Source organism: Phyllobates terribilis, unplaced genomic scaffold, assembly GCF_046119375.1.
Source record: "Phyllobates terribilis strain yellow unplaced genomic scaffold, ASM4611937v1 Scaffold_7__3_contigs__length_470593459, whole genome shotgun sequence".
NCBI classification, from domain to species: domain Eukaryota; kingdom Metazoa; phylum Chordata; class Amphibia; order Anura; family Dendrobatidae; genus Phyllobates; species Phyllobates terribilis.
This window is the reverse complement of record NW_027362767.1, coordinates 243,809,215-243,823,273: the sequence shown is the minus strand read 5'-3', so window position 1 is coordinate 243,823,273 and position 14,059 is coordinate 243,809,215. Positions and strand designations below refer to the sequence as shown.

The window sequence follows — 14,059 nt, the reverse complement described above, 5'->3', positions numbered from 1 at the left end:
ACTGATACAAAAAGCAGGAGACATACAGGACTCAGTTCAGACAGGCCTGGAAATACAGCCTCCAGGAAAGGCAGACAAGGAAACAAAGACGGGACCTGGCACCTTCAGAGTGCAAGCACACACTGAAGGAAAACACTATGCTCAGGCAGGGATAGAAGGGAGCTGCTGAGCTATATACCAAGTGTCAGACAGCAATAGGCTGAGGACGCACAAGGGGTGTGACCCACAGCAGGTACAAAAAGCAGGAAGTGATCGGGCGCCGCCCTTAAGCAGCAGAAACAGACACAAACAGACAGCATGGAGGGAAGCCAGAGAGACATTCTGGACAGGAGATCAAGTGCGCCCTCTTGCACAGTGGGAGATGGACCACCATGCAAGGACGCCGCCAGGTATGTTACAGGTAGTTACACATCAGGGTTGAGGTAGAGAATTTGGTAATTATTCATCAGAGTTGTGGCACAGAGCTTGGAGTTTACAAATCAGAGTTGTGGTACACTGCTTAACAGTTATAAATTACATTTGAGGCAAATAAAAGGACACAATCTTGGCAAATTCCCAGTCTTGAGGCATCGAGCTTGGTGGTTACAGAGTAGTCACACATAAGAGTTGAGGCACAAAGCTTGTGGTTACATCAGAGTAGAAGCACACAGCTTGCTGGTTATAGAATAGTCACACATAAGAGTAGAGGCACGAAGCTTGTGGTAACATCAGAGTTGAGACACATAGCTTGGGGGATACACATTAGAGTTGATGTGCAGAACTTGGTAGCTATTCATGAGGCACACAGCTTGACAGTTACACATTATAGTTGAGGCACACAGCTTCGTATTTACAGAGTAGTCACACAGAGTTGAGGCACAAAGCTTGGTGGCCACAGAATATTCGCACAGAGTTGAGGCACAGAGCTTGTGGTTACATCAGAGTTGAGGCACAGAGCTTGGTGGTCACAGAATATTTGCACAGAGTTGAGGCACAGAGCTTGTGGTTACATCAGAGTTGAGGCACAGAGCTTGGTGGCCACAGAATATTCGCACAGAGTTGAGGCACAGAGCTTGTGGTTACATCAGAGTTGAGGCACAGAGCTTGGTGGTCACAGAATATTTGCACAGAGTTGAGGCACATTGCTTGCCGTTACATCAGAGTTGAGGCATACAACTTGGTGGTGACACATTAGAGTTGACGGGCAAAACTTGGTAGTTATTCATGTGGAACACAGCTTGACAGTTACACATTATAGTTGAGGCACAGAGTTTGGCATCAATAGTTTCTTTGCACAGTTCATAACATAGTTTAGCAGACTGGCTCGATCACTGGTTTAAAACAGGATTTCACGACTTGAAGTTGCCATGTTACTGTCTTTAACTTGGGAGTGGTCTACATCTGCTTGCAGTGCCCAGGGCCATGGGAGTCACTATTTGTGTCAGCAGGCCTAACTACATCCACAGAGCCTTTTTTTTTTTTTTTTTTTCTAACTACATCCACAGAGCCTCCTGCACAATATACTCACTCACTGACTGTATTGCTATATATCCGTTGTCCCATAAAGCTCGCTAAGCTGCCTCCGTATATACCATGGCCCCACCACTATGCACAATACTGCAGTGTCTCCATGTGCCACCTCTGATCCAGACGACTTGTGTCCCCACCTCTACAAATATATTACGCCATTAAAGGCACTGTGCATGCAATGAACAAAGGCACATATTTTAAAGGTGCTTTACCTTCAGTAACAAATATGACATAACATGGCATCACACTCGTAACATAACTAGTGAAAGGCCAGCAGTTAGTTCACTGGTGGTCCAGAGTTCTGGGATACATGATGTAGAAAGGGAGAAGTGCAGCGCTCTGGCAGTTCCCATTGGAGCATCCCTTTACAAGTGTGCCTGCAGTAGTTACCCTACAGCTCCCTTAGCTGTGCAAGCTTTCTTGTACTTTCACATTTCTTCCTTGCATCTTTAATACATATGATTTTACCTTCTATGTGTCTCATTGCCTGAGGAAAGGATGGGGGTGGGGAGTGGAAATCATTCCTGTGGAGCATAGAGAACAGTTGTACATCAACTGACTATTGGGCAACCTAAACACTCATGTCTTGCAGAATATACTGTGGAGCTACTAAAGTCAATGCAACTTATTGAGTTTAGAGGGGTCATCCCATGCAGACCGTGTGTTACTTCTATGAGTTATCAGCCAGGTCCAACCTTCAGGAATTCTGATCATAGTCAGAACAAGTCACACTAAACTTTCCTAAACTAGGGCTCTGTTGTTATGTTCTGCTACCAAAGCTAAGGAAAGAGAGGAGATCTGTCCCTACTATAGGACTCAGCTGAATCCCTACGATGTAACAGGGAACCTGATCCTGCGATCAGACCTGCTAAAGTCCTAATCTAGTCTGTACGGAGACCTATAGATGTGGGGAGGGAATCCCTACAAGTACTAAGGACTGGGAGGAATATGGGACACCTCCTAACAGAAATAGTAGCAGACAGACGAACAAACAAAATAGATAGAACATAGAGGTCCGTAGACCAAGCAAACTAACAGAGTTAGATACAGAGCACAGGCTAGCTAGAAAGCAGATATACAATGAAGTCCAGCAAAGCCAGAAGGGCGGAGCAGGATTAAATAGGCCAACAAGGTCATGTGACCAGCAAAGGAAAAAAAACCTAACAGCAAGGTTCTAACAGTACCCCCCCTTCTAAGAGGATCCTCCGGATCCCCTAGGACCAGGCTTATCAGGAAATCTCCTGTGAAACGCTCTGATAAGTCTGGACGCGGAAACATCTGACCTCACCCAAGAGTTATCCTCGGGTCCGAAACCTTTCCAGGCCACAAGATACTGCAAACTACCTCTATACCGTCTAGAGTCAAGGATGCGAGAAATTTCATATTCCCCGTCCTCCACCACCGGAGGAACAGAGGCAGAGGTGTCACCATCCGACACAACAGCTTTTTTTAACAGAGAGACATGAAAGACCGGATTAATTCTCCAGGAGGTAGGAACCTCCAACCTAACAGCAGATTGGTTGACAACCTGAAGCACCTTAAAGGGCCCTACAAACTTGGGACCCAATTTCTTAGAAGGAATCCTCAACCGCAGATTCCTAGAGGACAACCAAACCATGTCACCAACAGCGAACAAAACCTCCTGTCGTTTCCTATCAAAGTAGTCTTTAGATTTTCTGTTGGCCTCCTGAAGATTACCACGCACATCCGTCCAAACTCTTTCCAAATCACCGGAAAAATTCTCCTCCTCAGGCACGGCAGATCCCAACTTGGAGAACGACCCAAACGACGGATGTCTCCCAGAACAACAAAAAAAAGGCGAACAACCAGCAGAAGAAGATGTATGATTGTTCAGAGCAAATTCGGCAAGTGGCAGAAACTCAGACCACCCCTCTTGATTGTCTGCCACAAAACAACGCAAGAACTGCTCAACATCCTGGTTTTTCCTTTCTGTCTGGCCATTAGATTCAGGATGATATCCGGACGAAAACGACAAATGAATTCCCAACCTGTCACAAAAGGCACGCCAAAAACGAGCCACGAACTGAGGACCCCTATCAGAAACAATGTCAGTAGGAACGCCATGAAGTCTGACAATTTCCTTGACAAAGGCCTTAGCGAGAGTTTTAGCGCAGGGCAGTTTGACGAAGGGAACCAAGTGACACATCTTGCTAAAACGGTCCACGACCACCCAGATGACAGTAAAACCCTCAGAGGGGGGAAGGTCAGTTATAAAGTCCATAGCCAAATGTGTCCAAGGAGCACTGGGGACCTCCAAAGGACAAAGCAACCCCGCAGCAGGAGTATGTGAGGACTTAGATCTAGCACATATAGTACATTGGCGCACCCACTTAATGACTTCCTTCTGCCATCCAGGCCACCAAAAACTGCGACCCACCAGTCTCTTGGTCTCAGAGATTCCGGGATGACCTGCCAACCGAGATTCGTGACACTCAACGAACAAATCTCTCCTAAAGGTCCCAGGCACAAACAACCTCCCATGAGGAGTGTTAGATGGGGCATTCTCCTGAGCTTTAAGAATCTCATCTTCCAAAACGGAGTCTAAAGCAGCTATCACAACACCTTCTTGTAAAATGTTCTCCTCTTTCTCACCACCGACTATGGGAGAAAAACTGCGAGACAAGGCATCCGCCTTAACATTCTTAGTACCAGGGATGTAAGTAACGGAGAAATTAAACCGCGAGAAAAACAGTGCCCACCTAGCCTGACGGGCATTCAGGCGCTTGGCAGCATCAAGATATATCAGATTTTTATGATCCGTAAGAACCTGAACGGGAAATTCCGCACCTTCCAAGAAGTGGCGCCAGTGTTCAAATGCGAGTTTAATAGCCAATAATTCCCGATTACCAATATCGTAATTCAGTTCAGTCTCCGAAAAATTTTTTGAAAAAAAGGCACAGGGATGTAATCCATCCCCGTTATCCTGAGACAATACTGCGCCAACCCCCACAGAGGAAGCATCAACCTCAACCAAAAACGGCCTAGTAACATCAGGCTGCATAAGGATGGGAGCAGAGGTGAACCTCTCCTTGAGATACACAAAAGCTTCAATGGCCTCAGAAGACCACTGAACCGCATCAGCACCTTTCCTGGTGAGATCAGTCAGAGGTTTGACAATACTAGAAAATTTTTTTATGAATTTTCTATAGTAATTGGCGAAACCCAAAAACCTCTGTATCGATTTCAAACCAATAGGCCTAGGCCATTCCTGCACAGCCTGAACCTTAACCGGATCCATCTCAAAACCTTTGCTGGAGATAATGTAGCCCAAAAAACTAATTCTCTGTACAGCGAACTCACATTTCTCCAGCTTAGCAAAAAGCGAATTGTCCATTAATAACTGTAATACCTCACGCACGCTCCGCCAATGAGACTCCAGATCTGGCGAATAAATCAAAATGTCATCCAAATACACAACCACATTTTTACCGATCAAAGGTCTAAGGATGTCATTAATCAGATTCTGAAAAAATGCAGGAGCATTAGTAAGACCAAAAGGCATAACCAGATTCTCAAAATGACCCACAGGAGTGTTAAAAGCAGTCTTCCATTCATCACCCTCCTTCATGCGCAACAGATTGTATGCCCCCTTAAGGTCAATTTTAGAGAACCACTTGGCCCCCAATAACTGGTTAAACAGATCAGGAATCAATGGCAGTGGGTAAGGATTGCGTACCGTAATTTTGTTAATCTCACGAAAATCCAGACAAGGACGTAAACCGCCGTCCTTTTTTTTTACAAAAAAAAATCCAGCCGCCACAGGAGACTTAGAGGGCCTAATGTGACCGGCGGCCAAGCTTGTCTGTATGTATTCCTCCAAAGCCTTCCTCTCAGGAATAGTAAGGTTAAATAAACGACTCTTAGGAAGAGTCGCTCCAGGGACAAATTCAATAGAGCAATCATAGTCTCTATGGGGAGGCAAAACCTGCGATTCTTTCTCAGAAAAAACTCTCCAAAAATCCTGAATAGGAACAGGCAATTCTCCCCTATCCAAAGCTGCAATACGCCCGTTACAACACTTGTCATAACATTTATGGCTCCAGGATTTAATTTCACTGGTAGACCAATCCAGTACAGGATTGTGAAATTTTAACCAGGGCAAACCCAATATTACTGGAGAAGGCAAGTTATTCAACACTACCAAATCCAATTTCTCATGGTGAACACCATTAATAGTGAGAGGAAATTCACTGACCTTGAGAGTAATATTCTTCAAAGGGGAGCCATCCACAGAAACCACAGCAATGGGGGATGATAAAGGTTCAGGTTTTAAATTGAGTTTTTCCACGAATCCCCCATCAATTACATTCAGTGTAGACCCGCAATCAACAAACACCCGAAATTCCATCAATTTTTCCTGAGCAATCGTGGAAGCAGCTAAAAATATACCCTTGGAATTTAAACAGGCAATACGGGCGTGACTGACCATTTTTTTTTCTTTCTTCATACGAAGCTCACAGCCTTTAATCAAATGACCAGATTTTCCGCAATAGAAACACAAGCCTTCCGAAAAACGACGGTCTTTTTCTTGAGAGCGAGGTGCCACCGATCCAATCTCCATCGGTTCACCACTGTTAATACACACATTATCATAACCAGAAACTGACATAGCAGAGGATTTGCTCTCATTAACCCTAGCACGCAGTCTTCTATCCACCCGTATAGCTAATTGCATAGCCTGTTGCAAATCCTCAGGTGTAGGATAAGCAATTAGCAGGTCTTTAACCCTTTCACTGAGCCCAGCAAGAAATAGACTTTTCAGAGCAGAATCGTTCCACCCTGTTTGAGTGGACCAACGACGAAAATGTGTACAATATTTTTCCACATTACCCGATCCTTGTTTTAAACGTCTCAACTCAGTCTCAGCTGATGCGACACGGTCAGGATCATCATATAATAGTCCCAAAGCAGAAAAAAAACTATCCACTGATCTGAAGCATGAATTACTAGGTTGCAAAGAAAAGGCCCACTCCTGAGGCTCTTTGCGCAAAAGTGACATTATGAACCCTATGCGCTGGGATTCATCCCCAGAGGACTTAGGTCTCAAACGAAAATACAATAAGCAAGCATTTTTAAATGAAAAAAATTCTCGGTGTTCACCAAAAAATAAATCCGGCAAACATACCTTAGGCTCCAAGAAATGTGCTCCAGGACAGTTACTCACGTGCTGACGGAGCTCGGCCACCTCCAGAGAGAGTCCCTGCAGGCGATGAGCCAAATCCTGAACCGACACCATGTTGGAACAGAAAAATCTTTCCTTAGAGAATTTGCTGGCTGGACTTACTGTTATGTTCTGCTACCAAAGCTAAGGAAAGAGAGGAGATCTGTCCCTACTATAGGACTCAGCTGAATCCCTACGATGTAACAGGGAACCTGATCCTGCGATCAGACCTGCTAAAGTCCTAATCTAGTCTGTACGGAGACCTATAGATGTGGGGAGGGAATCCCTACAAGTACTAAGGACTGGGAGGAATATGGGACACCTCCTAACAGAAATAGTAGCAGATAGACGAACAAACAAAATAGATAGAACATAGAGGTCCGTAGACCAAGCAAACTAACAGAGTTAGATACAGAGCACAGGCTAGCTAGAAAGTAGATATACAATGAAGTCCAGCAAAGCCAGAAGGGCGGAGCAGGATTAAATAGGCCAACAAGGTCATGTGACCAGCAAAGGAAAAAAAACCTAACAGCAAGGTTCTAACATCTGTTCTTTATTTTGCATAACTGTCTTCCTCAAGAGTTTTTGAAGTCCAGGAAGTGATAGCATGAGTATTTATTGTCACGTAGCACCTACCCAATCCCTCAAACTAGGGGTGCCCTAGTCTTAACCTGTCCCCCGGATTACTCCTGAACGTGGAAACGCTGGGGTCACGTGCCTTGCTATTCTCCTATATTAACCATTATCTGTTCCCTTCCCCACCCAGGGAGGTGTGTGCCAAAAGTGTATAGGATTACACTAAACAGACAGACAAGGGAAAACAAGCAGGTATAAATGAATACTACAATCATACTAAATACACTCACCAAACAACAGAGTGGGACACAGGGAAGGTATAGGAAAGTAAAACCAAATAGGAGAGGATGAAGATGAACACACAAACAAGCTCCAAGCAACAATCTCCTGAACAACTCTCCAAATGTCTACTCCAAACACGAATTTCACCTCCAACTCCTTAACCAGGCAGTAAGAACTATCACTGGCAATTCCCAAGTGCCAGTGGCGAGCATATATAGCAGAGGGGAGTGGCCAACACTGAACAGCTAAGACAATCCAGGTTGAAGAGCTCCAGGAGCTTCAACTGAACTGATTAACCCTTGAAGTGCCAGCAAGGAAAAAACTGCACTGTTTAATAAGATGGTAAGGCAGTTATAATCAGTGCAGGAGTTCGTGAAACCAGATGCCGCGATCTTCTGGCTCCTCTCTGTCGCGGTACCCCTGTGACATTTATAATACAGAATCAGCCCATGCAATAGGTATGGGGGCCTTTGGAGACATAAGATCCCAACCCCTGTCTTTAGGAGTTGACAGGCAAGTGAGGCAGACTGACTATTTGGGCAGAGGGGACCCACGGCCCCTTAGAGAAACTTGGCACATGGTTCTCCCAGAATGGGGGGAGGTATGATGTATGCGGTTGCAATTTATTTCAGCACAAGGTTGGGGGTCTGACTTTTGCGTTTCCTCCTCTTATATATGTATGTTTATGATGAATAAAACCTTTCTCACAAACCAGGAAAGAATTTCTAATCAGCTTTGATTAAAGTGATGACATCAGTGCAGAAATATTTTTTTTCTTAAGCGTCTCCGCATGAATCCTGATGGCGTACACATCACTGCTGTTTTTATTCTTGCCATCTTGTATGCGTGTACGGCACGGACTTGCATTTTGATTATATAATACCTCTTGCAAAGATCTGTGCAGTCCTTCAATCTAGGAGAAACATTTCAGGAATGTGAGGTGGACAGGATGTTTACCCTGTGGTCCTCCCTGCTGGGAAAAGGTATAAAAGTCCGAATCATTGAAGTTCCCACTGTCTCAACATCCCCTACACATAAACCCAGGGAATGGACTGGCGTCTCCTAACCTGTCGTAATTCTAGTAAGCTGGGTACAAAAAGTGTACGTCTCTCTGGAGGATTCAACTAATCCATACATTGCATGGGCAGCATTCAGTTGTGTAGTGCTTAATTTCCCCTGTGGAGGCACTGCAGGAAAATGTACCGTAAATTACAGCTAATCCCCTTAGATGGGAATTTATCATTTGGGGTCCCTTCTAAAAAAGTAGGCGACTCATTTTTAGATTTTATTGGGGTGTGTTTGAAAAGTCAAATACACCCCAAAATTATGCAAATAACCACCCAACTTTTCCATAAACAACTGTGATGTAAACTTATAATATACAAGAAAGGGATGAGGCAGAAGGGGCCATCTTTAATGTAAAGAGGGGATGTTGTCGGATAGGTCACCTGTGGGTGCTTGCAAAATCCTGTACCAACAGGGTGTCCTATTTTATGCAATTTAGGCAAATCCCAAAACTTTCCCAGTTACGGATCACATGAGTCCAGACCCTGGCTCAATAACTATCACTTAGAATGAATTAAGGACTACCTCCACTTATGAAAAATGTATGGTCCCACCTTCAAGGGGATTTCCACTTAGCCTATCCCAGGCACCTTGCAGTGCCAGGCACAGTCACATCCAATGTGTGTGGGCAACGGGATTGCGGAGACGCTTTGTTCTGCTGATCGCTGTGGTCTTTGGTGTCAGGCACCCATCAGTCATGGATATCCTATAGCCAGGTCATCGATGAGTATTCCTGAAATTCTTGGGGTTGTCCAAATTTTGGATCATAAGAAATAGCGGTGTAGGAGTAGTAAAATGTGTAGCTCTCGTCTTACTACTACTATTCCCAACAAGACTGTTTCCTAGTAATAAAGTAATTACTACAGCCCTTTTTTCCAAAACTCCAGGAGATTTAGTTTGTTTGGAGGCTTTCTCTCTCTCTCCTGCACGGAGTCCACGCTTTTATAAAAGACCCTTTCTTTTTATATATCCCAGTAATATACTCATGTGACGTATCGGGAATTTCCTAGTGTAGTTGGAGAAACACACAGCTCTTACGAAGAAAGATCAAGAACGTGGCCACAGTCAGCTGCTACATGATTAAAATATTGTAGGGAGTCACTCCCTCAGATAGGCATTAGACAGCGTTCACACAAGCAATGCGTTTTGGTCCAAATGTGCAGTTTTATTGCTTTCATAAAACTTCTAGGGATTCAATACCAAAACGGCATCTTCTGCGCATAAAGATATAAGAGCAAATAACAAACAGTTCATTCAGCAGCCTCACATATGTCAGTGCGGCCTCACCCGAACAAATTATAGTCCTTTCTCCTGGAGCAAACTTTAGAAGAAGTACAGTCCTACTAGTCTTGGTATCACCTTCAGCCTGAGCTCCAGCAGCTTCCAGCGCCAAACAGAAGTGTTCAACTCTGAGCACAGTTCACACTGAACAGGCTGCAGCTTCCACATGTTACTCTGCATCCCCAACACACAGACTGCTCAGCTTCCCTCGCTGACCCGTGCAGTCTCCATTCAGAGAGAGACTCTGGCTTGTCTCTCTCCCAGCTACACAGCTACTGCTCACATATTGGCTGGTCACTCACCAGCTTCAACACACTCCACTCTGCTCAACATCCAGCAGACTGACACAAGGTGACCCCATTTCCTGGCTCTTAGTCAAAACTAGCAAGGTACATCTGGCTAATTTTAACTACATATGTGTGTGTATGTGTATATACTGTGCCTACAAGTAGTATTCAACCCCCTGCAGATTTAGCTGGTTTGATAAGATGCAAATAAGTTAGAGCCTTCAAACTGCAAACGAGAGTAGGTTTTATGAACAGAAGCATAAATCTTAGAAAACCAAAAAGTTATGTTGCTCAGTTGAATTTTATTAAATTTTAAACATAAAAGTGTGGGTCAATTATTATACAACCCCTATGTTTAATATTTTGTGGAATAACCCTTGTTTGCAATTACAGCTAATAATCGTCTTTTATAAGACCTGATCAGGCCGGCACAGGTCTGTGGAGTTATCTTGGCCCACTCCTCCATGCAGATCTTCTCCAAGTTATCTAGGTTCTTTGGGTGTCTCATGTGGACTTTATTCTTGAGCTCCTTCCACAAGTTTTCAATTGGGTTAAGGTCAGGAGACTGACTAGGCCACTCCAACACCTTGACTTTTTCCCTCTTGAACCAGGCCTTGGTTTTCTTGGCTGTGTGCTTTGGGTCGTTGTCTTGTTGGAAGATGAAATTACGACCCATCTTAAGATCCTTGATGGAGGAGCGGAGGTTCTTGGCCAAAATCTCCAGGTAGGCCGTGCTATCCATATTCCCATGGATGCGGACCAGATGGCCAGGCCCCTTGGCAGAGAAACAGCCCCACAGCATGATGCTGCCACCACCATGCTTGACTGTAGGGATGGTATTCTTGGGGTCGTATGCAGTGCCATCCAGTCTCCAAACGTCACGTGTGTGGTTGGCACCAAAGATCTCGATCTTGGTCTCATCAGACCATAGAACCTTGAACCAGTCTGTCTCAGAGTCCTCCAAGTGATCATGAGCAAACTGTTAACGAGCCTTGACATGACGCTTTGAAAGTAAAGGTACCTTACGGGCTCGTCTGGAACGGAGACCATTGCGGTGGAGTACGTTACTTATGGTATTGACTGAAACCAATGTCCCCACTGCCATGAGATCTTCCCGGAGCTCCTTCCTTGTTGTCCTTGGGTTAGCCTTGACTCTTCGGACAAGCCTGGCCTCGGCACGGGAGGACACTTTCAAAGGCTGTCCTGGCCGTGGAAGGCTAACAGTAGTTCCATAAGCCTTCCACTTACGGATGATGCTCCCAACAGTGGAGACAGGTAGGCCTAACTCCTTGGAAAGGGTTTTGTACCCCTTGCCAGCCTTGTGACCCTCCACGATCTTGTCTCTGATGGCCTTGGAATGCTCCTTTGTCTTTCCCAGGTTGACCATGTCTGAGTGCTGTTCACAAGTTTCGGGAGGGTCTTAAATAGTCAGAAAAGGCTGGCAAAAGAGATCTTTAATCCACACATGTGAAGCTCATTATTCTTGGTGCCTGAACTACTTCTTAATACTTTTGGGGGACCAAACAGAATTCTTGTGGTTCGAGGGGTTGAATAATAAATGACACTCTGAATTAACTTTTAACGTTTTAAAAAAAAAAAAAAATTTGCTGCAGTGCATTTCCCACTTCCAGGCTGATCTACAGTACAAATGTCACAATGCCAAGTTAATTCCGCATGTGTCAACCAGCTAAATCTGCAGGGGGTTGAATACTACTTGTAGGCACTGTATATTTAATCATTGCGGGCAGTCCCAACCATTCACTCTTCCATGTCTTGGTCCCCATCCTCCAGGACTTTTAAGTCTGGCAATGTGGCAGATACAACAGCTGCAGGCTTATGTAGTGGGGAACTATCATGAGTGGACTGCAGTTCCTCTTTATACCATACTGTGTTACCTCTTTGGTTTGTGTGTGTGTCACAGTTCTCTTTGTGTATCCTCCATGTTGTGATGATGAAGATAAATGGTTGCTGTGTGTCCCAACTAAAACAGTTGATTCTGAATGACTCTGCTAAAAGCTGAAATCTGCAATAGGCGGGGTCTTGTTTATTAGCACAGTCTTATATTCACCTCCTGTGCTGGCGCCGTTCCCCTAGAGAGGGTGAGCTTTGTGGTACATCCAGTGCGTCACTAGAGATTTCCAGCTATAGCCGCACACCATTTAAGCAGCCATTCATACCCATTCTCCGCCTCTTCCAGGTCTCTAGAATTGCTGATTTCTGAGATGAGAGTTCTATTAGCCCACCTAAACACGTCGGCAATCACCCAATGAATGAGCAAAATGCTTGTTCGTCGGGTGCAATGATTTGTAAGCAGGCTTCTAAATCATCGTTCTCGGCAGAACATCGTCCTGTGTAAAATGAGCTGCCGATAACATATTACATACCTAATATCTAGTACATACCACCATACAGTGCTCAAATAAATACCACTATACAGTGCTCTAATAGTGCTATATAAAATAGCAATGGTGGTCTAAAGTAATATTAATAATCATGGGGTGGGAAGTCCCAAATCTGAAGTGCCAGGTCATCCGCCAAGTCTAAGCAGGGCTTGTATCCTGATGCTCCTGCCCCATGAATATAACAGCAGCGTGGCAGTAAAGACTGGCACACAGGCCGAGCATTAGGAGTCAGTAAATGAAGTATACAGTATATTCCCTTAACACCCTAGAGAACCTGAGGGAACTACGAGTCATAATCCTGAGTCTTTAAGATGTTGGGCAAGCAGATGATTTTCCAGCGGCTGTGTGTAATGAAGTCACAGTAAAGGAAGCAGGTGTCTTAATGCTTCCTCTGACGCCGGGGAGTGGAGGCTGCAGGACTCTCATGTTTGTCTACTTAGGCAAATGTCTGACAGCTTAAACATATGGGCGCTGATTGAAAGTCTTCTGATAGAAAGAGTGCCCCTCTGTATTGTCATAATGCCCCTTCAGTGCCTCCCCTCTGTGCATCCATATAATAGTCTCACCTCTGTATGTCCATATAGTAACGGTGCCTTCTCTGTGCCTCCATATAGTAATAGTGCACACATTAATCCTCCATATAGTAATGGTGCCCCCATTAGTCCTCCATATAGTAATAGTGTCCCTCGGTATCTACAAATAGTAACAGTGCCCTCTATGTGCTTCCATATAGTAATAATGCCCCCAGTAGCCTTTCATATAGTAATAGCCATATTACCAGTGGTGGCCTCTTCCTCCATAATGCAGCGCCATTCAGATGGCACAATGAAGTGATGTCATTGTGCCGCCTGACATCCCTGTGACTTGCCCGAGTGGCTTACCCTGGTGGGTTGCCAGAGTGAGTGGCAGAGACGGTAGCCAATGGCTTTCTGCTCTGATCCAGTTATTAACAGTATTCACATCGTCAGGACGCAGATATTGTGAAAAGTGATGCACACCCATCTTGCATTTGGTTTGGAAGACTCCACTTCATCAATTCAAAAATAGTTTTCAATGATTGCAACTTTTCTTCTTCGTGTTATAATAGGAAGTACAGCTCCGGAGAACAAACTGCTGAATTGAATAGTGGATGTTGTTTTTGATGTATGTGTCTTAATGTCTCGTAGCTGACGATCAGCAGCCTCTGCATCCAGTCTACCATAGTATCCCGCTATGCCTTCACCAAGGTGCAGACTCTTATGGCCAACCCTCATGCTGAATCTAAAGAGGCCATCTTTGACCTGGAGTTACCCAGCTCGGCCTTCATCTCTAACTTTACACTGTAAGTAGAGGGGTCTTCTTATTACATATTGCTGTTATTTACCATATTAAACAATATATACATTTCACGATTTTTCCCAGGCCTTCATTAAAATTATTGAAAACTATAAGAAGATGAGTTTTCATGTGGGCTGTTATGTGGACAAACTGACAAC

At 44.6% G+C, this 14,059-nt stretch overlaps 1 protein-coding gene across 1 annotated transcript in view; it reads left to right on the top strand.

Annotated features, from left to right (window-relative positions):
* ITIH6 (inter-alpha-trypsin inhibitor heavy chain family member 6) overlaps positions 1-14,059 on the top strand; it is a 136,613-nt gene that overhangs the window by 17,471 nt on the left and 105,083 nt on the right. Inside the window, exon 3 of the mRNA XM_073640049.1 lies at positions 13,751-13,905. Coding sequence (XP_073496150.1) covers positions 13,751-13,905 — 155 coding nt within the window. The remainder of the gene's footprint in view (positions 1-13,750; positions 13,906-14,059) is intronic.